This window comes from Acinonyx jubatus, chromosome D1 (assembly GCF_027475565.1).
Source record: "Acinonyx jubatus isolate Ajub_Pintada_27869175 chromosome D1, VMU_Ajub_asm_v1.0, whole genome shotgun sequence".
NCBI classification, from domain to species: Eukaryota; Metazoa; Chordata; class Mammalia; order Carnivora; family Felidae; genus Acinonyx; species Acinonyx jubatus.
The window spans coordinates 86,016,432-86,043,289 of NC_069390.1; the positions used below are offsets into that span (position 1 = coordinate 86,016,432).

Here is a 26,858-nt window from a genome sequence, read left to right on the forward strand (position 1 = left end):
CAACTTTTGACCTTGTTGATCTACTTTATATTATTGATGCTTCCTGAATCTATGTGTGGATTTATGTTTTCATTCCAGTTTTAGAAAATTCTCTGCCAATATCTCTTTGATTCATCTTCTCCATTCTATTTTCTATACATTATCATATCTCCTTGCTCTCTGTGATATAGTCTAAGTAATATATTTAAACATATATTCCAGGTCATTAATTTTCTCTTTGGTTATGTATAATCAACAATTAAAGACATATATTAAGATGTTTATTTCAGTAGTGTGATGGAGGAAAAACTTTTCCTCTACCCTCCTGGGTTCTGTGACTAATTTAAGAATTACATTGACATAAAACAGATTAACAGGGAAAAAAACATTTTAATTATTCTTATGTGCATCAGAATTTCAAAAAAACTTGAGACTCAAGGAGGCAGCCAGATGATTGAGACTTTATATACCATCCTGAGCTAAGGAAAATGGAGAGGGGTTTCAGGCTTCTGCAGGTGGGGGGGGGGGGGTGCAAAATAGGGGAAGGAGAGAAGAGGAAATACATGGTAAATTAAAGTTGCCTTCTTATGCAGTTAAGAGTCTCTCAGATGGGAAAAAATTAACTCTGGAAGTAGCTCTCTTCCTGATACATACACATTTATTAATGGAAATTTCATTCATAAGTGTAAGTTTCCTTTATACAGGGGAAAAATTAAACTTTATTTGAAGCCTTTTTTTTCCTTTAGCTCAAAATAATCCATATGCCAAAGTGACATATTTTGGGAACTTCTGAACTTCTGCAATTGATTTTTTCACTTATAAAAATTCCATTTGGCTATTTAAAAAAAATCTGTATGGTCATATTGTATTATCTGTAATTGCTAGGTCATATTTATGTTTCATTCCTTTGGAGTTCATACACAGATAAGTATCAGTTAATTTCCATTTCTACAGCCCTGTTCGTCTAAATTTGATCTGTTTATTATTTTTTCTGATTGTCACTCAAGGTGGCTTGCCTTCTCATATACCTGATGACTTTGGATTTAGAATTCATATTCAGTCTATATTAAATGTGATTAATTTGGGGAGTTTAAAATGAGTATATTTTCTTCCAGAAAGGATTTTCATCTTTGTCCTCCAGAAGCTAGGGAGCACCACTGGCCTGGAATCTCTTCAAGTTCCCCTCAAGGATTGTGGGTAAGGCAGGAGTCAGGGGCTGAGTTTTACCTCCTTCTGCTGATACAAGGCTCAGAACCTGGATTACAGTCCTGCTGAGGACATCTGTCCTTACGGCCACCCCGCCCACTACTCCCAGTTCTGCCTTCATTTCAGAGTTCATTTTCTGTTCTTTTGTTTTGGGAGAGGGCCAGGATAGCGCAGCTTGAACTTATTACCTATTTGTTTCCTCTTATGGATCCATCAATTCACCAAAAAGTATTTGCATTCAGGATCTAGTTGTTCTGCAGTGGAAAAGCACTTAATATTATGTGCAGTCAGATGACATATTTAAGTCTGGGTCTCTTTGAATTGTAGTTCAATGTTATTTTCATTTTTGTATGCCATGAAAGCAAATCCTGACAACTATTAAAACTATCATCCTCCTTTTCAGTATCCTGATCATCAAATTGTGACCATCCAGATAAGCCACAGACAGAAAGGAGCTCTTATGGGCTGAATTGTGTGTCCCCAGAATTCATATGTTGAAGTCTTAGCCCCCAGTACACCTCATAATGTGACTGTATTTAGAAATAAAGCCTTGTGGTAGTTAGTTTTACATGTCACTTCGACTGACCATGGGATGCCACATTAAACATTATTTCTGCATGTGTCTGTGAGGGTGTTTCTGGAAAAGATTAACATATCAATCAGTGGACATAGTAGATTGCCTTTTCAAATAAGAGTGGTCATCAACCAATCCATTGAGGGTCTGAATAGTACCAGAGGTGGAGGAAGAAGACATTCACCATTTTTACTGCCTCACAGATAGAGCTAGGACATATCATCTCATCTTCCTCAGCCTTTAGACTGGGATTTACATCATCAACTCCCCTGGTTCTCAAGCCTTTAGACTTGTACTGAATAATACCTGGATATCCAGGTTGCCAATGGCAGATCATGGGACTTCTCAGCCTCATTGGCAGGAGCCAGTTCCTCATAACGAATCTACGTGTGTGTGTGTGTGTGTACGTGTGTGTGTGTGTGTGTGTGTGTGTGTGTGTGTGTGTGTACACATATATACTTGTTCTGTTTCTCTGGAGATCCAGACTTAGACTAAGAACTTAGTCTAACTAAGACTAACTAACTTAGACTAACAGACTTAGACTAGCTAAGAACGGACTAAGTTCTCCTGACAAAAAGAACTTTAAAACAGTGAGTAAAATAAAATGAAACTATATAGGTGAGCCCTAATTCAAATGAGTGGTGTATTTATTTTTATTTATTTTTGAGAGACAGAGACAGAGCATGAGTAAGGGAGGGGCAGAGAGAGAGGGAGACATGAATCTGAAGCAGGCTCCGGACTTCAAGCTGTCAACACAGAGCCAGACATGGGGCTCAAACCCATGAACAGTGAGATCATGACCTGGTCTGAAGTCGGACACTTAACCAACTGAGGCACCCAGGCGCCCCTGAGTGGTGTCTTTAAAAAGGAGAGAGAGAGGTACCAGGGAGGCACACACACACAAAGGAAAGACCATGTGTAGACACAGTAAGAAGGCAGACATCTGCAAGCCAATGAGAGAGGCTTCAGGAGAAACCAACCCCGCCAACATCTTAATCTTGGACTTTCAGCCTCCAGAACTGTGAGAAAATGAATTTCTGTTATTTAACCCATCCAGTTTGTGATATTTTATTATAACAGTTCTAGCAAATACAGGAGCTTACTCGGTGTTCCTCATGTTTTCCTTACTCCTGGAATGACTTGTTCTTCTTGTCTTCATGAGAAATTTAACCCATCTTTCAAGGCTAACACAAATGTCACTTCTTCTATGAAACTTTCCCTAATTCTCTGTGTTCCGGTATTTTGACATATTTCTTTGATAGCACTCTTAACATTGTGTCAATGCCTGTATCTTGTAAAAGATTGTGAATTATTTAAGAACAGCAGCCACACAAAGTCCATCTTTGAATTCCCAATACCTAGCTTAATGCTAATGAATGGATACATGAAAGGAAGAATGAAGGAGTAAAGGAGATAGAATTTCCCGTTAAGATGCCATTCTCCCTTCTGCCCTCTGGTGGCTATTTATTCTCCAATGCTACATCTGAGACAGCTCTTTGTAACTTCTTCCAGATAACTTGTTTTCCACTTTATGAAAAACTCCCTCCTCCTATTTTGATATTACCATACACCACTCTTCTCATTACATCACCCATAAACCTCTGGTCATCCTCCTCATTTTTGTACAAAACCCCCAGTCCTCGCTACCCTAACATCAGTACCTTCCAATGCCATGTAGATCATCCTTCTCAAAAACAGTTTCAAAATTTTTTCCTCAGGAGAAAATTTCTTCTTTATCCTACTTCAGAATCTCATTAATTGGATACACCCAGACTTTATAATCACAAATATTTTCACCTCTGGATATTTTGGCTCTGTAAATTAAATAATGACCCCCCAAAGACGTCCACATCTTAATCCCTAGAATCTGTGACTGTGTTACCTTTTATAGCAAAAGAGATTTGCAGATGTGATTAAGTTAAGAATCTTGAGATCAGAAGATAACAGATTATCTGGGAGGGCTCAATACAATCACAAAGATCCTTATAAGAAACACTCAGAAGGGTTAGAGTGAGGGGAGAAGTGACAACAGAGGCAGAAGTCAATGTAATGTGAGGTCATGAGCAACAGAAGGCAGGCAACCTCTAGAATCTGGAAAGGGCAAGAAAATTGATTCTCCCCTAGAGCCTCCATAAGGAACACAGCCCTGCCAGCTGAGTTTAGATTTTTGACTTTCAGAACTTTCAGAGAAAAAAACTTACATTGCTGTAACCACTAAGTTTATGGAAACTTGATAGAGTAGCAATGGAAACTAACACAGGCTCCAACAAACCAATCTCTAACCACAAGCTTTGGTTCTTCTGGCTCACTCAGTCTCTTCCAATACAACTAACCCTATCTCATAATTGATGATCTCTATCTTGGCTTCATTTCCTTCCTTAGACACATAGACATGATGATTTTAAGTTTTAACAACTCTCTCTTCAAGACCTCAAGGTCCTAACCCGAGTTAGGTCCTCAGTCCCTCTTTATTCTTTACATGAACTTCAATACCTCCTTCTGTTTCTCACAGCAATAATTCCAAACCAAATCACTTGCCCCATCACTACTTCTCTCTTTAGTAAGTTACCTTGACTTCCATTTTTCAGAGAAAATTGAGGTGTGGCATGAGCTGCTTTCAGCATGCCCCCTTGGTGCAGCCCCCCTTGTTCTCATTGTCAATGCCTATTTCTCTCTGCTGTCTCTGCCTAACAGACTTTCCCTCTCTCTTCCGCTTGCTCTCTCTATCCTACACTCACCTAAAATAATTTATTTACTTCTTTTTCTTTTTCCAACATTTTTCCAACTTTCTATGAAGACTTTATTGGCACCACCCAATTCCCCAGTTGACCACCCTTTCTTCGTGTTCCCATTTTATTGTACATACCTCTACTGCAACTATTATACCACACACGATAATATTTTGTTGCATTTATTTATTTATGTGTCTTTCTTCTATAATTAGACTAAGAATCCCTTGAGGTGAATCACTATGTCTTATTTGTCTTGTTATCTCCAACAATCTAGCACTTTGCCTACAATGTTTTAAGAAATAGTAAGAAGGAAAGGAAGAACCTACTGAGATGGTGAGTGATGTGGCCAAACAGCCAGCCTCCTCCCACCACATATACACAGCATCACTACCACCAAACATCAGTTCTGCCTCTCACCTCCTCCCTGTGATTAATCTGTTTGGAGACTAAGGCTGGCCCCAGATCTCTAGGCAGAAACTCATTCCAGTCAAAATGACAAGTGCACTGGCACGTTCATCTGAGAGTCCTGTTTCATCAAATCCATTTCAGAATCAGGAAGGCACTCTTGGCTACCTCCATGCTCCAGACCATCTGGTCAGGTGGCACAGCGCCCACTTACAAGGTCAGTTTCTTACTACCCTGAACACTCCAGATTATGCTGCAGAGTAAACTTTCTCTCTGAACTGTCATTTAAAACTCTTCAAGATCACATTAGTTTCTTCCTCATCCACTTCTTTTAGTTCTTGGCTAAGTGGCAAGGATATTTCTCCAGAGCATCATTGTGATCTTCTAACTAAGGACAATGAAGTGGTCTGGGTGGATAAAGGCGGCAGCACCCGCTTCTTATCTTCCTTTTCTGTGGGAAGAAGGGCAGCAGAGAAGTAGTCTGTGCCATGGAAATACTGAACCACATTCTAGGATCTCAGGGATGTGCTCAGTCTGCTTTGTGGACATTCTGATATTAAATCAAATAATTGCATTAGAATTGATAGGCATTAACTACGATGGTTCCTTTTGTTTTCAAAAGAAATCTTTGCCCCAACAATAGAAATGAGAGAAGCTACAATACGTTTTCTTCTTGTTGGCACAAATGTTGGTTGGAGTTTGCCTGATGATTCCTCTAAGCATCTGGGAACTAATGCTATAATGATGAAGGCTGCTAACACCATTGAGAAAGCTGAAGATGAACAATTATAAATAGCACTATACAAATGATATACATCCTGTGTAAAAATAAAAAGGATAGCCACATTGCAGGCAGAGCTCCTAGGGACCAAGACGGTGAAGAAAGCTAGCTTCTAATGACACTGGCACAAACATTCTTACACATGGTCAGTACTACTGTTAGGTATTCAATCTTGTAGGTAATTTTGTCTGTGTAGATAACTGAAGGCAAATTTACTAAAACAAAACAACCAAACATAGAGCACATTTCAAAACAAATATATTTGAGGATTGTCTCTAACTTCATCTCTACTTCTGCCTTCTTTTCTCATATATTTGGGGAAGAAAGTGGAAGAAGACATGGAGTGGGTAGAAACAAACTCACCCGCTTGAAGATTCAACATAAAGGCTACTTTCTCTGTGAGGTTTCCCTTACACCACTGCAACCCACAGTGATCTGTCCTTCCCCTGAACACCTATAAGATTTTGCATTTTACTATACACCATACTGACTTGCGTTGTTATCCATCATGATCCAAGAACTTGTCATCTCCCCCATTAGCCACAAGGTTCTTGAGGACAAGGACTGCTTCTATTCCTCCACAGTACCCATTCACAGTGATTAACTATAGCAGATGCTCAAAGTATCTAATAGCTTGGGTAATGCCACCAGCAAATAACTCCCAAATCACAAATAGGATTTTGTAACACAGTATATGAAATTTAAGGAATAAATCCATCCCTTAATAATGTTTTATGCCTTGTGTTCTGCAATTGCTCAGAACAAGGTAGGTGAGCTGTGTATTGGGGATTCGGGGGGGGGGGCTCTGGGGGGAAGCAGGGTAAATGTTGAAATGTATCATGACAACGAAAACATTTCCATATGGGATTGAAACAAACTGGGTTAGTGAGACTTTGCCTAAGCAGGAAGAGATGTCGGCGAACTTATTTAATAATTAAACCTAGAAGTCTCAGTCCTTCGGGGGGGGGGGGTTCTGCCTGCAAGGCCGCTCTGCGTTCCACGCGGCTTTTGTCACACCCTTGAGCACTGGCTCTGCAAGCACACAGTTTGGGAAACCGGTGTCCGCAGGTGCTGTCGCGGCCGTTCCTCACCACCAGGGGGAGCTGCGCAGCGCCGCGCCCAGGGGTGCGCTAACGCTCTCCCAGCATGCCCTGCTCCGCCGACGTCGACCCGGAAGCTGTCGCCGGCGGCCGCCGGCCGGCAGCCGTGACAGAAGTCGGGCTGCGGAGCGCAGTCGTCCGGGACCCCAACCCGGCGGAGGGTCTCTCCGAGGGCGGCGGCGAAGACACCGTTGAGTCCCTCGAACATCGGGGCTCCGTCTGGGCGCGCCCCCCAGCGGTATGTGACCCGGTGCACGGCGTCTGTAAGTGTCAGGTGAGGACGCTGAGAGCTGCTTCTCCGCTGGAAGGGGCTGGAGCGAGGGGGAGAAGCAGAGCCGCCTCTGTCGCTTTGCATTGCCTCTAGGACGTGGAGGGCCCAGAGCCCGCCGGGTCCTGAATAGCACTCCACATAACCTCGTCTCCGTACACAGTTAGTGCCCCATTCCCTAACTCGGGTGAGGTAAGAGAGCGGTTGTCTGGGTAGCCACCTGACCCTTTCAGCCATGAAGGCAGAGACAGTGTCCTCGTTGCAAGAGACTCCAGCTGAGTCCAGCTGGAGCCTCAGTAACCTGCTGAGTAGCCGGAAGCTGATGACTGTGGGGATCGTGCTCGGCTGGCTCATGGTCATCCACTTTCTGGTCAATGTGTGGCTTCTCTGCCTTCTGTCTGCATTGCTAGCGGTGCTGGGAGGATGGCTGGGCTCAAACGCCATTGTGGGGGCTTCAGGTCGACTGCATCTGGAACGCTTCATCCCAGTGGCCACCTGTCCTCCAAACCCTGAGGCAGAGAGGCAATTGGAACAGGAGATCAACCGCACCATCCAGATGATTATTCGGGACTTTGTGTCTTCCTGGTATCGCTCAGTGAGCCAGGAGCCAGCCTTTGAGGAAGAAATGGAGGCCGCCATGAGAGGCTTGGTCCAGGAGCTCCGGAGGAGGATGGGCATGGTGGACAGTCATGCTCTTGTTCAGAGGGTTCTGACTCTGTGCGGTTGTCACCTGCAGAGCTATATTCAGGCAAAGGAGGCCACAGCTGAGAAGCAGAGTGGTACAGTTGAGCCCTCCCAGCTCTGGGAGGCTTACTGCCGAGCTACTGCCCCACATCCTGCTGTACAGAGCCCCAGCACTGAGGTCACCTATACACGTGGCATTGTAAATTTGTTACTGCAAGGACTCGTGCCAAAGCCCCACTTGGAGACCCGGACCGGGCGCCATGTTGTGGTGGAACTCATTACTTGCAATGTAATCTTACCACTAATCAGCAAGCTTTCAGATCCCGACTGGATCCACCTTGTACTTGTGGGCATCTTTTCCAAGGCCAGAAATAATCCTACAGGAGTGGTTAAACCAACCTCCCCAGCCAGTGGTCTGGAAAAGCCCTCAGTGCCCACATCTCTGCCTCTGATTGTTGAGGTACAGAGTCTGCCAGAAGTGAGAGCCCCGTCTCCAGCAGCAGCAGCACCAGTGCTACTAAACTGTAGTGAGCCAGAGGGGCCTTCCCACCACTCGCCAGAAGTTGAAGAAGGCCATGAAGCAATAGAGGGAGAATTGGGTGGAGTGCCAGAAGAAAGGAAAGTAGGAAACAACGCATCTCATTTCCTACAGCCAGATATTCGAGGCCCTTTGTTCTTATGTGAAGAGCTGGAGTCTCCATTGTCTGAACTGAGTAAAGAAACCATCATGCTCATGACCCCAGGCAACTTCCTCTCTGACAGGATCCAGGATGCCCTGTGTGCCCTAGAGGGTCCCCAGTCTCTGGAGTCTAAGAATGTTGAGGCATCTGAAGGAATCGAAGGAGCAGAGGCCGAGGAGGGTCCAGGAACAGAAACAGAGGCAGGCCTGCTGGTCTCCATGCTGACTTCCTGCCCAGAGATCCACATTGACACAGCAGACAAGGAAGTAGAGCAAGGAGATGTCACCTCTCTTACAGCTTTGCTGACAGATCCGGAGAGGACCTGCCCCCCACGACCCTCATGCTTAGAGAAGGATCTCACCAATGGCGTGAGCTCCTTAGATCCTAGTCTCCCACAGGTTCTGCTTTCCTCCTCTCCAACCGGTCCTGTCAGCTCAGCCACCTTCAGCTTTGAGCCCCTGAGCAGTCCAGACGGCCCAGTTGTTATCCAGAACCTTCGTATCACTGGTACCATTACTGCTCGAGAGCACAGTGGCACTGGATTCCACCCATACACGCTCTACACGGTGAAGGTAACAGGATTAGAATTTGGTCACCCCCACTGGGCTGGGAATGGGTTTGGAAAGCAGAGACAGCGAAGCTAGGAATCTAAGGGAGAGAGGGTACTCTTCACTTGTTATGTTTAATTGAACAAGAATCTATATGTGAATGGTCTGAAGATCATTTGTAAAGCAGAGTTGGCCTCTGTTTTGTACCCATGCAGACAATCCTAGAATCTCAGGATTCTTAGGATACTGAGGGTCATATTTTTCAGTGGTTCCCAATGTATAGAGTTTTGTCCAGAAATTCTCTTTCTACTGTTCATTTCTTTCTTTCCTTTTTTAATTACTAGTATCTTTTGTACTTTGTTTAGGAAGGAAGTTTATTTACCTATATACATCTCAGAAGGTGGCAAGTTCCTCATTCCTAGAGATGTTTAAGCACAGAAGTAGGAACTACTTGGCAAAGATGATATGAAGGGGTTCATGTATCAGATGGGTTCAGTTATAGCAGAGTCTCCCTTTAACTGGCTGTAGGATAGGCTGCTTCCAGATTACCTGAAGAGGGTATTTTTGGAAATTCTCATTCCAAATCTATCAGAATCTGAATATTTAAAAAGCAGCCCAAGTGATTTTTGTCGTGCAGCCAGGTTTGGGAATGTATGAGTATTGACTAGTGTCCCTCAAGGAGAAAAATCCACAAAAAGCATCCTAATTCACAGGTGCTCCAAGTTTGAGAGCCCCACCCTGAATTCCATCTGTCTCATAGCTAGGCCTTCTCAGTGCTAGTGTGAGGGACTACTACTTTGCTCATGTCAGTTCATAATGAATAGTTCTCTCTGGCTCTAGAGAATTTTAAAATAGCTTTAAGTCCCACCAACAAAGAGATCGTTTCTTCCATCACTTGCCTCACACTATAATACCTCCTCCAAATAATAATGGTAACCTACTCCTAATGACAAGTGCATACATAGTTCTTCCACATAATTTCATTATATCTTAACTACTCTGTCAAAAAGTCTACCCTGTACTAAGTCACAGCTTCAGGGTGTTCACTCTGGGGGAACATCCAGTACAAGTTGTCTTTTCCCACATACTGGCCCTCCACGCATATTAAGACAGCAAACCTTGACCCCTTACGACATCTCCAGTCTTCATGTGACTTCCAATCATACAGATGATATGTACTTAGGAAAACAAATTTCACTTGAGCTCCAAGAATAATAATTAATCTGCCCAAAGCAAAATAAAAACACATGGTTCTTTAATGCATTCCAGGCAAACAAATGATTTTATTCATCAGCTGTTCTGGATTATTTGTTCTTCTCCCAACTAACATAAATAATCACTGGTTGAGTATAATAGCAAATGGTTATCCTCTTATAACGTCCAAACCCATTATTTAGGAGTGAAAGAGGCAGTGTCACTTTTATTGCTGTTTTATCTTCTGTTTTATACTCTGAGATTTGAAAATTAATTAGCCAATTTTATAAGTCAAAGTGTTTGCAGGAGGGAGTTTTGAGATGGAAGAAGAGAATGGAGAACAGCAAAACTCTTCTTTTTCTGGGGCACATGTGTTAGGAAATGCATCTCATTCCTTAATTCAGCTGCCCTGGGAATTTGAGTTACTCATTACAACTCAGGGCAGCAATCAGCTCTAATAGGTTCAGAAACAATAGGAACATCTTTCTCCCTCTACCCCTACTCTGCTCGTACTCTGTGGCCAATGAGCTGCTGCACTAAACAAATTTGTTCATTCAACAGTATGAGACAGCTCTGGACGGTGAGAACAGCAGTGGCCTGCAGCAGCTGGCCTACCACACTGTGAATCGCCGCTACCGCGAGTTCCTCAATCTGCAGACACGTCTGGAGGAGAAATCAGATCTACGGAAGTTCATCAAAAGTCAGAGTTTCCCCAGGCTGGACTGCCTGCTTGCTTTACACATCTAGCCACCTGATCTGAGAGGCTAGAGGCCTACTAGTTTGTGAGGAGGGATGGTGGAGGAGAACACAGCATCAAGGAGCCTGTGCTTCCCCCATTTGTTTTCAGATGCTTTTTAGTGCAGGATGGCACTGATCACATTGTTTCTGAGGAATTTCTTTGCCACTGAATGCTCTGTTCTGGGGCCTATCTAGTTTAAGCTTAAGAAGCTTTCACATTTGCACCTGTGTCTGTGAGGTAGCATGAGGCATTAAATTAACTTTTCCAGAGGCATCGATGGATTGCTCTTAAATATTAAATAGTATCCAGAAATGTTTGCCATTCTTCAAAAATCAGGCTTTTGTGTCTGTGTTGTTTGACACCCATAAGGCGTAGGAACAATACAAAAAGGTAATAAAATTTAAATCTAAATAAAAGCTGGTAAGCAGCTACTTTTTAAAAAAAAAAAAAAATTACTGATGATCACCCAAATAAAGTTTAGGCATAAGTTATGGATTTCAGTTATGTATTTTCTTTCTTAATAACAATAGCTACTACTGAGTTAAACTTGAAAATATATGCCAGTTTCTCTTCTGGGTACTTTACATATATTAGCTCATTTAATTCTAACAGCTTATGAAACAGATATCATTATACAGAAAAAAAAAAGTCAAAGGAAGATTAAACAACTTGCCTTAGGTCATTCTCACAGTAGGGACTGGAGCAAAACTTTAAACTTGCAGAAAAAAGGGACGTCTGGGTGGCTCAGTCGGTTAAGCATCCGACTTCAGCTCAGGTCATGATCTCGCAGTTTGAGTTCAAGACCTGCGTTGGGCTCTGTGCTGACAGCTCAGAGCCTGGAGCCTGCTTCAGATTCTGTGTCTCCTCTCTCTGCCCCTCCCCTGCTTGCACTCTGTCTCTCTCTCCTCTCTAAATAAACATTTAAAAAACTAAAATAAATAAACTTGAAAAAAAATTTAACTTGGGCAACTGGAGTTCAGAGCCTTCATCTATAACCATTGTAGTGTATGGCCTCATATACCTTAGTACGAGAGTAGATTGTAAGTATTATTTCCTTAAGATATATTTGGAACTCCTGAAATTAAAAAAATCCTAGGAATGTATTCAATAGTTCTGTTTTCCTTACATATATGATATGTTTTATATGGAATACCTCAGTAAATGTTAAGTGAATGAGTTTTTGTTTTTGTTTTTTGTTTTTTTTAAGATGTAAAGGGTCCTAAAAAGCTCTTTCCAGATCTTCCATTTGGAAACATGGATAGTGACAGAGTAGAAGCCCGTAAGAGCCTCCTGGAATCCTTTCTAAAGGTCAGTATCCTTCTGTTTTGGTTGTGCTCTCATTCTGATTACCAGATACCCAAGCCAAGCTGGAGAGACCTGGGAACAGGAATTTCTCTTTGAAGTCTTTCTTGTGTCTTTTGCAGCAACTCTGTGCCATTCCAGAGATCGCTAACAGTGAAGAGATGCAGGAGTTCCTTGCTCTGAACACAGATGCTCGTATTGCCTTTGTCAAGAAACCATTCATGGTGTCCAGAATAGACAAGGTACCTGCAGGGCCACTGTGCTCAGCTTTAGTGTCCCATCAGAGCATAAGCAGGGACTAAAAAATAAAGGAGATTGGGGATGGGGAGAGACAGCAGAAAGGAGTCAGTAGAACGTGGACTAGAATTTTCAAGACCTCTTGTAAATATTGCTTGGATCATCACCTTCCTGAATTACAGTAAGCAACTATGAGGATACACTCACCCTGACACTATACATGTACACATATCTCCTGGGGGATATTATGACATTGTTATTCTAGTGGAAGGAGGTAAGGATAGATCTGTACCTCCATAAATAGGTGAGGTCAGAAAAGTCTTTTCTGGAGGAGATCATTCTTGGTATTGGTCACTCAAGTAAAAGAGCCCCAAGACCACACACTCAGCTGGACTTAGACTGGTGTGGTGATTCTCTGCTAGAGAACAGAGAGTGGAGAGAATTGTACTTTCAAGAGGGGATCTCAGAACCTTTGGAGATGGTAGGAGAAGGATATTTGTGTAGTACATTATACCCTATAAATAGTGATTACCAGCTGATTTTAGAGTCCCCAGGGCACAAGTCTGAGACTTATGTTTATCAAAAGATGGCATATGTTTTAAAAGGTTAGAAAACACTGACTCATTAGCAGAAGGTGGGGCATCACTCTAGACTTAAGAGGATAAAATGTTAAAGTGGAATTTCATGTGGTAGGAATTAGGAGAAATTCACTGCTGTGAGGAAAAACCTGCAAACTGGAAAGGGATGAATGAGGTAGAATCCCCAAAGTTCCGTGCAGATGTGTCCATCCACACAGATGTGTTCACTCACTGACTCACCATCCAGTTACTGCTTGCCTCCTCAAAGCCATGAATAGTACTAGCTGCTGGTGACACAACAGTGACAAAGCAGATAAAGACCCTCCCCAGAGATCTACAATTTTGTGAGCCTTGAGAGCAAGGTGCCATTATCTATTCATACTATCCTCTGTGTTCTTTCCTTGGTTTGTTATGCCCTATGCTTTACTGTAGTCTTACTCAGCCACTCCAGCCTTGTCTCAGCTGTGCTAGCTGTGCTTCTTATAGAGGATGAACACAGGCATGAGTTCAGGAAGGCATGACACTACTCTTAGCCAGCAGTGTTAATTAGCAAGGAGCACCAAAGGAAAAGTAAAGATTTCTTTTCATTTCTTGAGTATTGTAGGGTTTCATTTGTTTGTGCATTTTCCTTTTTAGCAAATATCTATATGCCATTTTCCCATTCTGAGAAATACAGACAACTCTTACTCTTCAGTGAGGATTGCTTTATTTGGTCTTTATGACCAAATATTTGGTGTTTATGAGTAGAAAAGTTGATATCAACTCAAGATTCCTTAATTTTGACATGAGTGATTTTTGTTATTCTTTCTGTAAAGAAGAGAAATTGTTTGAATTAACTGGAAAAACCAGTTCTTTACTCTGTGAATTACTCTGAGCATGTTAATATGTATGCTACCAGACTGCATTTCTTATTTGATAATCTTTTCTCTTTCTTTTTTCTATATATCCCTGCCTATGTTACTTCCATTTATTCACATCTTGGTGAAAGTATTATTGATTTACAAACTAAAAATTATTCCTTTATATACAAGGAAAGAAATTGAGAAATGAAAAGTATTTCACCAGCCTGTAGAACTCTCAAGGTTTTTATTTATCTCATTGTTTGTTTTGACTTATTTTCCCATGGTATTGTTTGTCTTAACTCTGTGAGGAAGAAGATTTTTATGGCCATAGAGAAAAGGCAGAATAGTTGACAGTAAATCTGCCTGATACCTGACTGTGCTGATGAGTAAGATTCCACTAGCTAGCCTAGCTATCTGCGCATCCTAATTGCATAAAGCAGCATGAGACAACTGCTCATTTGGTGGTTCCTGTCTGACCCTGCACCTCTGACCCCTGCAGATGGTGGTGAGTGCTATCGTGGACACCTTGAAGACAGCATTTCCTCGCTCTGAACCCCAGAGTCCCACAGAAGAGCTGAGTGAGGCCGAGACAGAAAGCAAGCCCCAGACAGAAGGCAAGAAGACTAGCAAGTGAGAAACCCTTCAGTTATCCAGGGACCCTTTCCAGTTCTCAAGTTGATTGCCAGTCTTTAGCCAAATCCCATCTCCACTTTCAATCCCTAGGAGAGAGGAGATGGGTAACACATACCAGTTATTATACAAAACCAGGCTCCACCAACCTAAAGGAGCCTAAGATCCAGCATAGGCATCCCTGATGAATGTTTGTCTCGCCATAGGATCCCAGGACTTAAACTGATCAGGAATTTTTAATTAGAAGGAAAACTCTAGAATAGAGATAGTGTCCTTTTCTATTTTCCTGTAAAATTTAGATGTTTCTTTTCTATGAAGAATTAAGGCTGATAACTGATCTCTGTTTGCCATCGTTTCTGCAACCCTTAGCTCCAAAGATGCATATACTAGCAATAAACAGGAAGGGGCCAGCTATTGTTTCCTGCACTAGGGTCCCAAATGTACCCTTTCAAAGCCAACATGTGGAAGGGAATGGCACCACTCTTAACCTTTAGTGCAAACTTCATATCTGTATCTGGGCCATTATGAAGAGACAGAGAGAAAGAGATAATGTGTGTTTATGTGTGTGTTGGAATGGGGAGAGGGAAGGATAGAGTTTGTATTTTTATGTCTGTATGTCTGACTGTCTTTGTGTACATGTGTCATGTACCAGCAATAACACTCATAATTTTTAGCCTTTTTTTCTTTTTTTTTTTTTACTGAGCCCATATTTTGAAAGGTGACCATGATATCTGTGCTTATAAGATCCTTGAAACATTGAGGTTAGCACTTGTGGTCCTTCCCCTGGTTTTATTTGGAATACAAGGAGAATAAATGGATGTGCAAATAGGGTACCAACAGTAACAACTAAAGCCTTGGTTTATTCCACACGTCTCTTTAATCTTTGACAAATTTTTAATGAGAATATAGTATATGCTAGCCATTCTTCTAGCTTATGGGAATACAGCCATGATAGACTGGTCCCTGTTTTACATTAGCAAAAACCCTTTCACAAATGCGTTGTGCACATAGCTTAGTGCAGTGGTTGCACTATGTATTGAGAATTGCCTGACTGTCACTTGAAGAATTTCAGGGCCAGGTCTCTCCTGGCAACTCTGACCACAGTAAGATCCCTAGAATAAGTATGAGTGTTCTTGTTTTAAGGTATTAATACTTGTCAGTCCTTCATATAGGAATCCAAATCATGCATTACATTCTGTTTCTGCTCGTTGTGTCAATACCAGGTCCAGGCTGAGGTTCTCATCCAGTAAGATTGCTCCAGCACTGAATATAACTGAAGCACCTGAGAAGATTCTCTATTGTTTTCAGGAAGGCAGTGTGGTAAGATAACCAGATGACTCCTGGAATTAATCACTGGGAGGTTGACCCTGCAGTTATAGACAATTGAGACATTCTCTAAAGTTAGGAGGGATGTAGGTGCCTTGCTGAAGGACCTAACCAGCATCTGTGTCTCTAACTTTTATTCTTTTTTTTTTTTTAATTTTTTTTTAATGTTTATTTCTTTTTGAGACAGAGAGAGACAGAGTGTGAGCTGGGGAAGGGGCAAAGAGAGAGGGAGACACAGAATCTGAAGCAGGCTCCAGGCTCTGAGCACAGAGCCTGACGCAGGGCTTGAACTTACGAACCGCGAGATCATGACCTGAGCTGAAGTTGGACGCTTAACCGACTGAGCCACCCGGGCACCCCTCTAACTTTTATTCTAAAAGTATTTTCTCTGGGTAGTTTGTAATTCCTGCTGGCTCTGGGTCAGCAGTTTGACTTCTCAAGCACCATGGGTTTGGAATAAAAGGTGGCAGAATGAGAAGGAAAGCCAGTTCCTGGAAAAGAATAGATGACCCAAATGTGTTTGCAGCAAGTGCAAATACAAAGGCATTGTTTTACTTGCAGTTTTGGTAGAAGCTAAAGACTTTCCTGAGGTAGTCACAGAGTCATTTGGGTTCTGTACTCATGATACTTTTGCAGAGAAGGAACAGGGAAACTCAAGTGCCACAGTTGCTCTCATATATTCCTCATACTTTATGTGATGTGCCACTGGCTCTTTCCTCAGGAGTCAGAGATCCTATCCATGTCTGGGATGGAGTCCTTTATTGAAAAACAGACAAAGTTACTAGAAATGCAGCCAGCAGAAGTCCCAGAAAAAGACCGTGAACAAATCCCCAAAGGTTGTGTGGATGGTTACTTGTCAGATCCAGCCGTGCCAGCCCAAGACCTCAGCACCAGTGATCCGGGTAAGTGACAGGGTCCCTGCTCCTACAGAGAAGGGAGCCATGGTATAGTATACTTGGGACTTGTGACAGTTGGGATTTGTCCATTTAATTTCTCTTCTGTTTAGCTAAGCAAACCATGTGTTAAAAACCAGTGCTTGAGGTGCTCTGCCGAGCCTGGCATACAAAGAAGAATCCGACACAGTCCCCAGAGCTGATTCAAACAGGGGAACAGGGCACAAAAACAGGGAGCTCTGATCCAGCAAGATGAGATCCATGCTTATCATATCATTATCTTACGTATGTTATTTATGGCATGCTTTGGCATCTTTGGACTACTCCCTTTATCTGCAAAACTTCCTTCCTTCATGTCCATGGTCCCCCTCTCCTGGTTTTCTTTCTGCCTCTCATGTAGTTAGTCTCTTAGTCCCATTTGTTGGTTCTCTTACTAGCCTTCCAGAGCTTTATTTTTGGCTCTTTATTCTTACTCTGCATGGTCCCCCTGAGTGATCTCATTTGTACTATTGATTTCAAATCTAACACATGTGCTGATGATGCCTAAATGTTGGATATTGTCTTTCCACTTGCCTACTAGAAATCTTCACTTAGATATAGCACAGGGCAGCTGAAGTGCAACCTGTGTGAAATGGGATTCTTCCTCTCCCTGGAGCTTTTCCTTCTGTTTTATTTACTGCCATGGCAAGTGATACCACCCAGTGCCCCACCATAGAACAGGAAAGGAGAAGAGGTGAGGATAGGGCAGGTTTGCTTCCTAGAAAAAGTGCAGATGTTTTCTACATGGGCAAAAATGGGAGCCCAGGATATTAGTATGTTTGCTGAGCTACAATTTATAAAAAAGGTTTTCAGTTCCACCAAGACAAAGTTTCCCACAAAGTCTCTTCAAGAAGAGATCACAAAATCTTTAGTTCAGAAGGAAAAAAAAAAACCAAAAAAGCAGATTTCAACATTGTTTCTTGGATGCCCATGAATAGTCACTTGACCTCACTCTATGGGACCTCTGCTTAACTGTGAGGAAGAAAAAATGAAATTTACAACCCCACCTCTTCACACATGTCTCACTGGGTAAGTAAATAAAGTGTTATAATGGCAAAAGCATCAGAACTGTAAGAAAGATGAAATGGGTAAAACAGTGTAAACAGCCAAAATCAAGGCTGTAAATTTTCAACATCATAACTCTAAAGATATAGTTTATGCCTGAGCTTTTCTTTTAGCCTTAAGAAACTCAAAATTCTCACAGGACAGGAAATTCACCATTTTGTTCCAGAGGACTTGGTGCCTTGTTTTGCTTTTTCTTATATTTTCTGCTATGACTAACTGTCACCACATGGTGGCAGCTCTAGGTAAACACTAAACCTGAGAAAATAGAATTGAGAAGGGTGACAGATGCTCAGAATGATGCTGTTTCCCAAGGACCTAAATATCCTGTCTTTGACCAAATGACTGGAAAGTAAACATACCAGTTCTGAACAAATTCCCCTTGAAATGCAGTGCAGAAAAAATATATATATTGGGTGGGATTAAGAAAAAAGTAGGATTCAGTTCTAACAGATTCATCTAAATCTGAAGTCATTAATGTTCTAAAGAACCCTTTAGGGAGAAGAGCTTGGGCAAACTGGCTCAGACAATACCTATTTGTCCTAGACCAACAAAATTATTGTTGATGATTAATTGTAATATTAATCACAGCAATAGCATCAGATTGCTGAGATTCATTCATTCGTTCATTCATTCATTCATTCATTCATATATTCCTAGAGATGTCTTTTGGGAGGCAAATCACAGATGACATGGGACCCCTGAACAGGGTTAGAGAACAGATGCTTCCATCCATGAAATACATCTGTTCAAGAGACTTCAGCTTAGCACGGATGTGAACTCATTTGTGGTCCTCTTTCCAGTCTTTGAAATAGGAAGGAAATCAATAATTGTCATGGCCTATTTTACCAAAGGTATAGTGCTCTTTCTAGAACTGCATGTTATCTCAGAACCAAACTGAAGCCTCCTGGATCCCAACCCAACAGCTCTGTGTAATGGAGACGCTTTCAAAGCAACTTGTTTATAGGAGAATGAATCCTAAATCTTTCCCCAGATCTGCTGCCCACAACATTTCCATGATGCTTTGTGGAGGCCAGTGGAATATAAGGATGGAAGAGACTGGGCCTTGCCAATTCCAGTTAGTCACTAGTTGGGAGCAATTACTTGGAACAGAATGTATTCAGCTCCCTGGAGAGAATACAGAAGAAACAGAAGCTAGGTGGGAAAAATATTTATATGCAAAATCTTTTAGAAAGGCAAACAATATTTACTGAGTGAGGAACATAAACAAAAGAATTATAAAGAAATACAGAGCCTATCACTGAACTTCTTAGATATAAAGTAAACATCTCTTGATTTGAGTAAAGAAGAATTACAGAAATACAAGATGATTGATATAAAGGTGAAGATCCAGTTCGTTGAAATATGTTCCACCTGAATGGGTCTCTTCTCAGTTACTTTTGATGCCTTTCATTCCCCAGGGACAGAGACAGAGCTAGCTGACACAGCCCTGGATCTGCTCCTCTTGCTGCTAATGGAACAGTGGAGATGGCTGTGTACAGAAAACATGCAAAAAGTTCTTCGTCTTGTCTTTGGGACCCTAATTCAGAGGTAAGACTGCAGAGTTCTCTATCGTATTAGAGTCTCAAGTTGGACAGGGCTTGGGTGTGAATTCTGAATTCTGCACTGGAGAGGGAAAATGTCGAGTCCAGGAAACCTGTGGCCATAACGGAAGACAGAGACTCTGTTGTAGGGGTTCAGGGATGAAGACTGCCTGAAGTGTACCAAAAGGCTTGTATTAATCACCTCATTGTCTAAAGAGTGAATGGGTCTGCTTCTATAGGACTTCTGGCATAATCCACTGAGTTACAGACATTGCCTGTGATCTTAAAATACTTCAACTCTTACTACTGGGGGATCCATTCTCCACCCAGTTAAACCCCAAGCCCTACACTGTTCACCTTGTTACAGTGAACATTTCACTGACAGTATGTATTCACTGTGATGATAAATAATGAGAAAGACAAGGCGAAAACAGATCAGTGCTCTGAAAATAAAGATTGTTTTCTCCAAAAGGTGTGTAAATAGTCAACAACTGAGCAAGTACTTCCACAGGATGGTAAGGAATAGTAGTATACTTGGATTTAAAATGTGGATTGTGATCCCAACACTACTTATATCTCTTAAAAGATCTGTGAAAAGATTTATTCTGTGGAACTTTGTGTGGTATCCTCTCCCACCTTCCCCCAGAACTGAGGAGCCCTCTTGTCTACGCTTAGAGTTGTGATCATAATACTGATAACACAGCGTATTAGAGAAATAATGTTCTTTCCCTAAACTAGTGGTCCTCAAGTGAGGGCCAGTTTTCTCCCAGGGGTAGTTGGCAATATCAGGAGACATTTTGAGTTGTCACAACTGGGAAGGGAGATAGGAGACTATTTAATCTAGTGGGTAGAGGCCAGGGATGCTATTACACTACACAGGACAACACTCTCCCCACTCCCCATGCCCCAAACAACACTGAATCATCCTACCCAAAATAACAGTAGTACAGAGGTTGAGAAACCATGTTCTAGACTACCAGTTCTTTAGGGAGTACACCTGACTTTATATCCCCAGCAACTTACACAGGACCCAGGACATAGAAGATGCTCACTAAATGCCAAATCAAAGATAAACATTTCCTTTCTCATTACCTTCATACTTGAAAGCAGAGTCTGTCTGTGTTGTTTTCAGTCACTTGTGGATGTTGTTAATTGAGCCTTTGTTTCTCTTCTTCCTCTGTTAAGCTTCCCCTTGCTGATCTTCCAAAATCTTCCAAAATGCTGATCTTTCAAAAAATTGGAAGATCCTAAAACTAGCTAGTATGTGATAATTGATTACTCTCGTCCTTGAAGGCATTTACATGACAAATTGGTTTCAAAACACAAGAAAGTATTCAAAGATAAGGATTCATATATGAAAAAGGTAGGAAGAAGTTTACCTGAAGTGTAAATAACTAAGAATATTAAAGGGCTTGAGCCAGTACCAGATAAGGAGAGAGAAATATATTTGGCGATTACAAGCTGATCACTGAAGAAGTAGTATTTTACATAGTCAGGGTTCTTAGAGATCTAAACCAGGGAGATTAAATACAAGGGAATTTCAAACTTGAGAATTCTAAGCCAGATTGCATTTACCTCAGTGGGCAATGATTATAAATTCTCTCGGGATAGGGAAGAGATAAGAGTAAAGTGGAGTGGATGGGATGTGCAGAAGTAAATATATTGTGCCCTCTGATCTGAGCAGTTTCTGGGTTTGACTGGTAGACAGTTGTCCAAGCTGTTTGTAGCATTCATCCACTTCACCTTGAAATACTCTTACCTGTCTATCTAGCTGGGAAATTGTTTTGGTCTTACTCCTTAATTCACCAGGCTGGTCAGTAGTGAAGAAAACAGATAGTCTCTACTTTTCACATTTTGTACAGTTTAATGGGGGTTAGAACAGAGGGCCTTATCCACAATCACAAAGCTAATGCATGGTGGAGCCAGAAATCAAATCCAGAAATTCCAAAGCCCAAGTTCTTATCCACACAATATACTACTACTCTGCTATGATTAATTTCTCTGAGCTTTGGTTTCCTCATCTGGAAAATAGGAATAATAATAGTGTCAATCTCAGGTGCGTAGAAGGTATCCAGTAGATGTTCGGTCTTAATTATTTGCACTTCAGAAAAAGGAAAGGATAAAAAAAAATTCTTTCTCTTTCTAATTCCTCCAGCTGGTGACCCCAGATTTGTTCTACTTTTACGTCTTCAGGTTGCTCTACCCTATACCCATCTCCTGTAGCAACTGCTATCCCCACTGTGCCTGTGTCTCTGAGTTTTGCAGAATAGAGCTCCTAAACAATAAAGGCTTTGTAAGGGGTTTCTAGGTGACTTTGTGCCAATGGGTTCCTTTGTTAAAGTAACAACTAGAGTATTCCCATGTCTGACATCATGAAGCAGACCACCCAGGTATCTTTCCAGCACAGACAAGTGTAGGTTAAGTATAGAATTCAGTAGTATTTTCCAGGTGCTCCTGGTTACATGGGTGGGGAGAGCTGCTAGACTCAAGTAATGCCTTCATGAGAAGAACTTTGAATCAGGCTTGCTCACCTTTTCGTCCCCAGCCCTTGACACTTCTACTAGAACTACAACTCTAGTTAGCTGGATAGATAGCTGTCTGGTGAATGAATATGAGCAAAACCCATGTGGAGCTCACACCATAAACAAAATCAGGGAGAGGGCTTACAACTAAATTTCCCTTGACATTCCTTTAACTTTTTCTTTTTTAATGGAGTGGCATCTCTGTTTGTTAAAGGAGGGAAATTCTGGATGTCTTTAGTGAATTTGAATGAAGCCAAGATGAATCTTGTGCAAGAATAGAATTTTGTGGCTATTTACTTCTGGAAAACTCTTTGTAAGTGTGGTCTGTTATCTTTGTTCATCATAGATTTTTCCAGGCGATGATATTTTGTCCTTATTCACTTGTCTCATCCCTTCCTATCAAAATTTCCCACTTCTATCAAATGTTATTGTTAGGTCCATTTTGTTTTGTGTTAGCTACAGTGGAAATGGGAACATAGCCAGTTGACACCCTTCACACCCTAAGTCTCCACAGACTAGAATTAAAAGTTTCATCCTTCCCTATTCAAGGCCTTTCATCCTTCCCTAGAAATCATTCCCATCTTTTAAATGATGCACATGGCCCCCTTCTCAAATAGCTGGTGCTGGGTTCACAGTGTTCTTGAAGAGTTTTAAAGGGAGTCAAGGGGTCCCTGAGGGGCTGTCAGTTAAGCGTCCGACTTCGGCTCAGGTCATGATCTCATGGTCATGGGTTCGAACCCTGCGTCAGGCTCTGTGCTGACAGCTCAGAGCCTGGAGCCTGCTTTGGATTCTGTGTCTCCCCACTCTCTCTCACTCTCTGCCCCTCCCCCACTCATGCTCTATCTCTCAAGAATGAATAAATGTATAAATAAATAAATAAATAAATAAATAAATAAATAAATAAAAGATGGGAGTTAAGAGGCAACCATGGATATCTGGGGAAAGAATTACAATTCCCCTTCCAGAAGTTCGAAGTATCTGTGGTCTGTGGTCTTACACCAGCAAGTTCCCCTGTGCATGGTAGACAGGGAATAGACAGGGCTTACTTCAGGACTCAAAGTGTAGATACTTTGTAGATAACAATGTAGATAACACAATGTAGATAACATTGTCACCTTCAGCGTTTTTAGTGCCCGGCAAACCTTTGTTGAGAGTTTACTTTGTGCAGACACTATACTGAACACACAAGCGCATTATATCATTTAATCTCCTCAAAGCCCTGTAGAACAGCTATGATCCCCGTTTCAAAGATGAGGAAGCTAAGGCTTACAAAGAAGTGTGGTTATTTAATCCAGATCACAGAGCTAATAAGTATACCACAGGCAGAATCTGAACCCATGTTTGTCTAATTTTCAGCTTAATGACTTTATCTTTTCTTATCAGTTTTGCTCTGGGATTTGAAGGGATTAAAAACCAACAAAATTATTTTGCCTCAGAGTAGTCTACGTTCCCCAAGAGGAAATTTTCAGTCATTTTGTAAAATCCAAACCACATTTCCCTATATGCACATTCTCATGTAACACAAAGGGCCCTGCAGCATCCTAATCCTAAGGTCATCCCATGTTACATGTTCCCTGAACGGCTTACGCTTCTTTTTATTTTTAAGATGCGGTTTATACAGTGCTACATTCTTGGGCTTTATTTGCTTTGGTAAGCAAATAAGTTGGAATTTGATATCCCCCCAAAGCTACAGCATCTCCCCCACCTCCCCACCACTCCACATACCTTTCTTACTATTACAAGAGGTACAGTGTGGTCCCTGCCTGCTTCAGTGTTGGCCTCTCTGAGACTGTCCCCAGGAAGCACCATGGCTGTTCAGTCTCTGAAACCATAAGTATCTGAGCTGTATCCTTTTGCAGCATACTGAGCTGTCTTTAGTTCTGCACTTTAAAGGTAGTTGGTATTGATGGCACTGATAGCTATTGCCACTTCTCTGGTCATCATGAACACACTGCAGTTCGGGCATCAGGGACAGAACTGCCATCTAGATTTACATTCATTACCTGAAAATGTCATAATTTTCCAGCTTCCAGCATTATCATCTCTAAGAAAATAAGTTAGCTTCTGCTTTCAACTTTGTTTACTCCCCTTGCTCCCTTAAAAGATCTATATACGTAACTGCCTTGGATGCCAAGGACTCCTGCCAAATCATGAACAGTCACTCCCTCAGTCTCTCTCTAGCCTGCAAAAAAAAAAAAAAAAAAAAAAAAAAAAAAAGGAGAGTAAATTCAACCTCATGACCCCTCCTTCTAAGCCAAGGTTGGAAGAGTTCTGGTCTGAGCCAGGCTTCATAAATCTCCCTTGATTGTTGATGTTGTTGATGGTGTGGAGAGAGTGGGGGAAGGGAGCTAAAGAGAAGTTAGATGCCCAAAAAAGGCATTGTTAAGTCAAAGGGAAGTCTTGCACGCATGCGCGCCTGACCTCGTATGTAAGCTTCCGTGCTGGGAACATCCAATTATGTAAGAAGGAGCACTCCTTGTTTGGAATTAGAGACTAAGGGAGGGGAAGAGGAGTGGGGGTAGCAGTCTAAGCCAAGAAGTGAATCCAGCTTGTGCAGACTGCTCATGTCCGAAAACAGAAGAAACTTAACAGTATCCCTGCATGCATCAGAATCAGGGTTAAGAAATTGGACAAGTACTCAGATATGACTAGGCTGGAGGGAAAGAGGAGAGATGTACTGTGCTCCATTGATGGTAGAAGGTTTGGGGCAGGAAGACCCAGCCAAGGTAAGGGGTGAGATTATTATGGAGTCCTGATGTAGAGCAAAGGAATGAGAAGAAGCTGGACTGGTTCCCTGCTTGGATGCCCAGAGCAGTGATCTGATAAAAATATGAGGCAGGCTAGCAGTAGAGTACACGAATGCCACGTCTCGTGGCTCTGCCCTCCCCATGGCCCCGAAGATGGCATCAGACTCTGTGTCAAAAGGGCAGCAGACACATTCTTGGCATCTACATCAGGATTTCTTAAAGAGTGAGTGAGTGAATGTGTTTGTGTGTGTATGTTGAGGGGCACGTGGGAATGGAATAGTGTGGTAAAAAGAGTAGGGAAAAGGGAAGAAGGTTCTGTGATCTCTGGGCAAAGAGACTAGTTATGTTAAGTCAGGAATTATATGGAGATGAAGAAGAAAAGAAAGAATGTGTCAGGTTTAAGGAGTCCAACAAGCAGTGCACTTGAAAATTAAGTGGATGAAAAAATTAAATGGCAGGCACTGGACTTTATGCCAGGCCATGGACTCATTTTCTTAGAAAAGCAATCTCTGTAGATTATCTCCAGGGAAAATCAGAAGGTGTATGGGGAGAGAGTAGAGGAGCATTGGAGAGGCTGTGCTGCCAGGCAAGAATGTGCATTTTCCAGAAAGACAATTATGAATGGCTGACCGTGTACTCTTTTGCCTCCACTAATTCTCTTAGGTCACTCCAGAGTCTTAGGTGCTCTCTAAGAGGAATCTATTCAAGGGCCTCTTTCTCAGTGGGCATGTCTAGGTAGCAGATGGATAAAGGGTCTTTCTGACATTGGTTATATCTTAAGGGGGGAACATCAGGCCTGCCACCAAAGGGTACAAGTAAGTGCAACAGGAAAGGAGCTAACATTTGTTAAATACTAACTATACCAGGTAAGCAGCCATGTACTTCAGGTACTAATGTGCAGTGCAGTTCTGTGAGATAGACATATATTTACACATTTTACAAGTGAGGAAAATGATACTTGGGTTAAATAACCTTCCCAGAATTATAGAGCTAGTAAGTATCACACCCAGGATTCCACTTCAGTCATCCTGGCCTCAAAGCCTATGAAATTGCTGCTGCTCCATACTGCCTCCCTACTCTGCAAGCTTCCTCACCAAGGCATGACCACTAGAATTGACCTTGCAAGTTCCTGTGCCTTATTTCCATCTAATCTCTCTTGCTTTCCATCTGACTAGACTGAGGGACACATGCACATGATGGTAGTATATAAATTCATTTCCATCTGAATATTTCTGATTTTATTCTTAAAACACTCCTGGATCAGAGATTGCATAGTTTCCCTTAGGGTCCCTGTTCTACATCCTATTCCCAGTCAGAAAAAGATTTTCAGAGTTAAGACTCAGAGTTTCTCAAGAAACGCAAATTACAGCTTTCTCCTTTGCCCCATAAACTTCTCTTTTGATTCAGCTTTGGTGCCTTGTGGTTTCTTACACTTGATCTCTTTCTACACACAATTTCTGTAGAAAATAGCATACTTTTGTAAGAGCCCAAGATATAAAATTATCTCAGACTAAGTCTTCAAATTTTCCTGTCAGATTATTTTCTGGCCCTCTCATTATTGACTCAGGCAGTTTTTAGAGTTGCTGAAAATAATTTTTTGCACTGATGGCTTTGGATTAGGTTGTATTGTGCTTCCTTGGGGAAAAGGAACATCGTTTGTCTTACGCTTCTTCCACTAGACCTTGACAAAGGTCTCAACTTCTATAGATTGTGCCAGGATGGGCCACAGCAGTCTCTCCTATTATGAGTGGCCTCCCTGTCAGATTTCTTAGGTGCCACTTACCCTACACCCATCTTAGGATAAAGACTTCATGCCTTTTCTGTTATATACTGACAGTTTCTACTTGAATACCTCTTTAAAGTTTTAACAGATAGGTGGTACCTGACTGGCTATGTGCCTATGCCTGTGGGTTTTTGCACTTCTGTATATAAATTCTCATACACTGAAACACAGAGGCAGAATTGATCATTGCATCAGTTATGAATAAAACAGTATCATGAGGTATTTCAACCTCAAAACCTTCTTTCAAGGCACATTACTTGTATCTCTTGTCCATCTATAACTACAAATTGAAACCCAGGGCACCTGGGTGGCTCAGTTGGTTAAGCGTCCAACTTCAGCTCAGGTCACGATCTCACGGTTTGTGAGTTCAAGCCCCACATCAGGCTCTGTGCTGATAGCTCAGAGCCTGGAGCCTGCTCCAGATTCTGTGTCTCCCTCTCTCTCTGCCCCTCCCCCACTCCTG

The 26,858-nt window shown here is 41.9% G+C and overlaps 1 protein-coding gene across 10 annotated transcripts in view; it reads left to right on the forward strand.

The window, feature by feature from the left end:
• The first annotated feature begins 6,838 nt into the window (after positions 1–6,838).
• The window catches only part of SNX19 (sorting nexin 19), a 47,224-nt gene continuing 27,204 nt past the window's right edge, over positions 6,839–26,858 (forward strand). For 7 of the 10 annotated variants that reach the window (XR_003413351.2, XR_001432405.3, XM_015087298.3 and 4 more), the window contains exons 1-8: positions 7,063–8,981; positions 10,713–10,851; positions 12,098–12,198; positions 12,315–12,434; positions 14,349–14,479; positions 15,703–15,799; positions 16,527–16,707; positions 19,221–19,350. Coding sequence is in view for 8 of the 10 variants with exons in the window: in XM_015087298.3 (XP_014942784.2) it covers positions 7,281–8,981; positions 10,713–10,851; positions 12,098–12,198; positions 12,315–12,434; positions 14,349–14,479; positions 15,703–15,799; positions 16,527–16,707; positions 19,221–19,350 (2,600 nt within the window). In the remaining 2 variants the exon portion in view is untranslated. Of the gene's footprint in view, positions 8,982–10,712; positions 10,852–12,097; positions 12,199–12,314; positions 12,435–14,348; positions 14,480–15,702; positions 15,800–16,526; positions 16,708–19,220; positions 19,351–26,858 lie in introns of all 10 variants that reach the window. The other 3 variants (XM_015087297.3, XM_027036932.2, XM_053203855.1) reach the window with 3 other exon arrangements.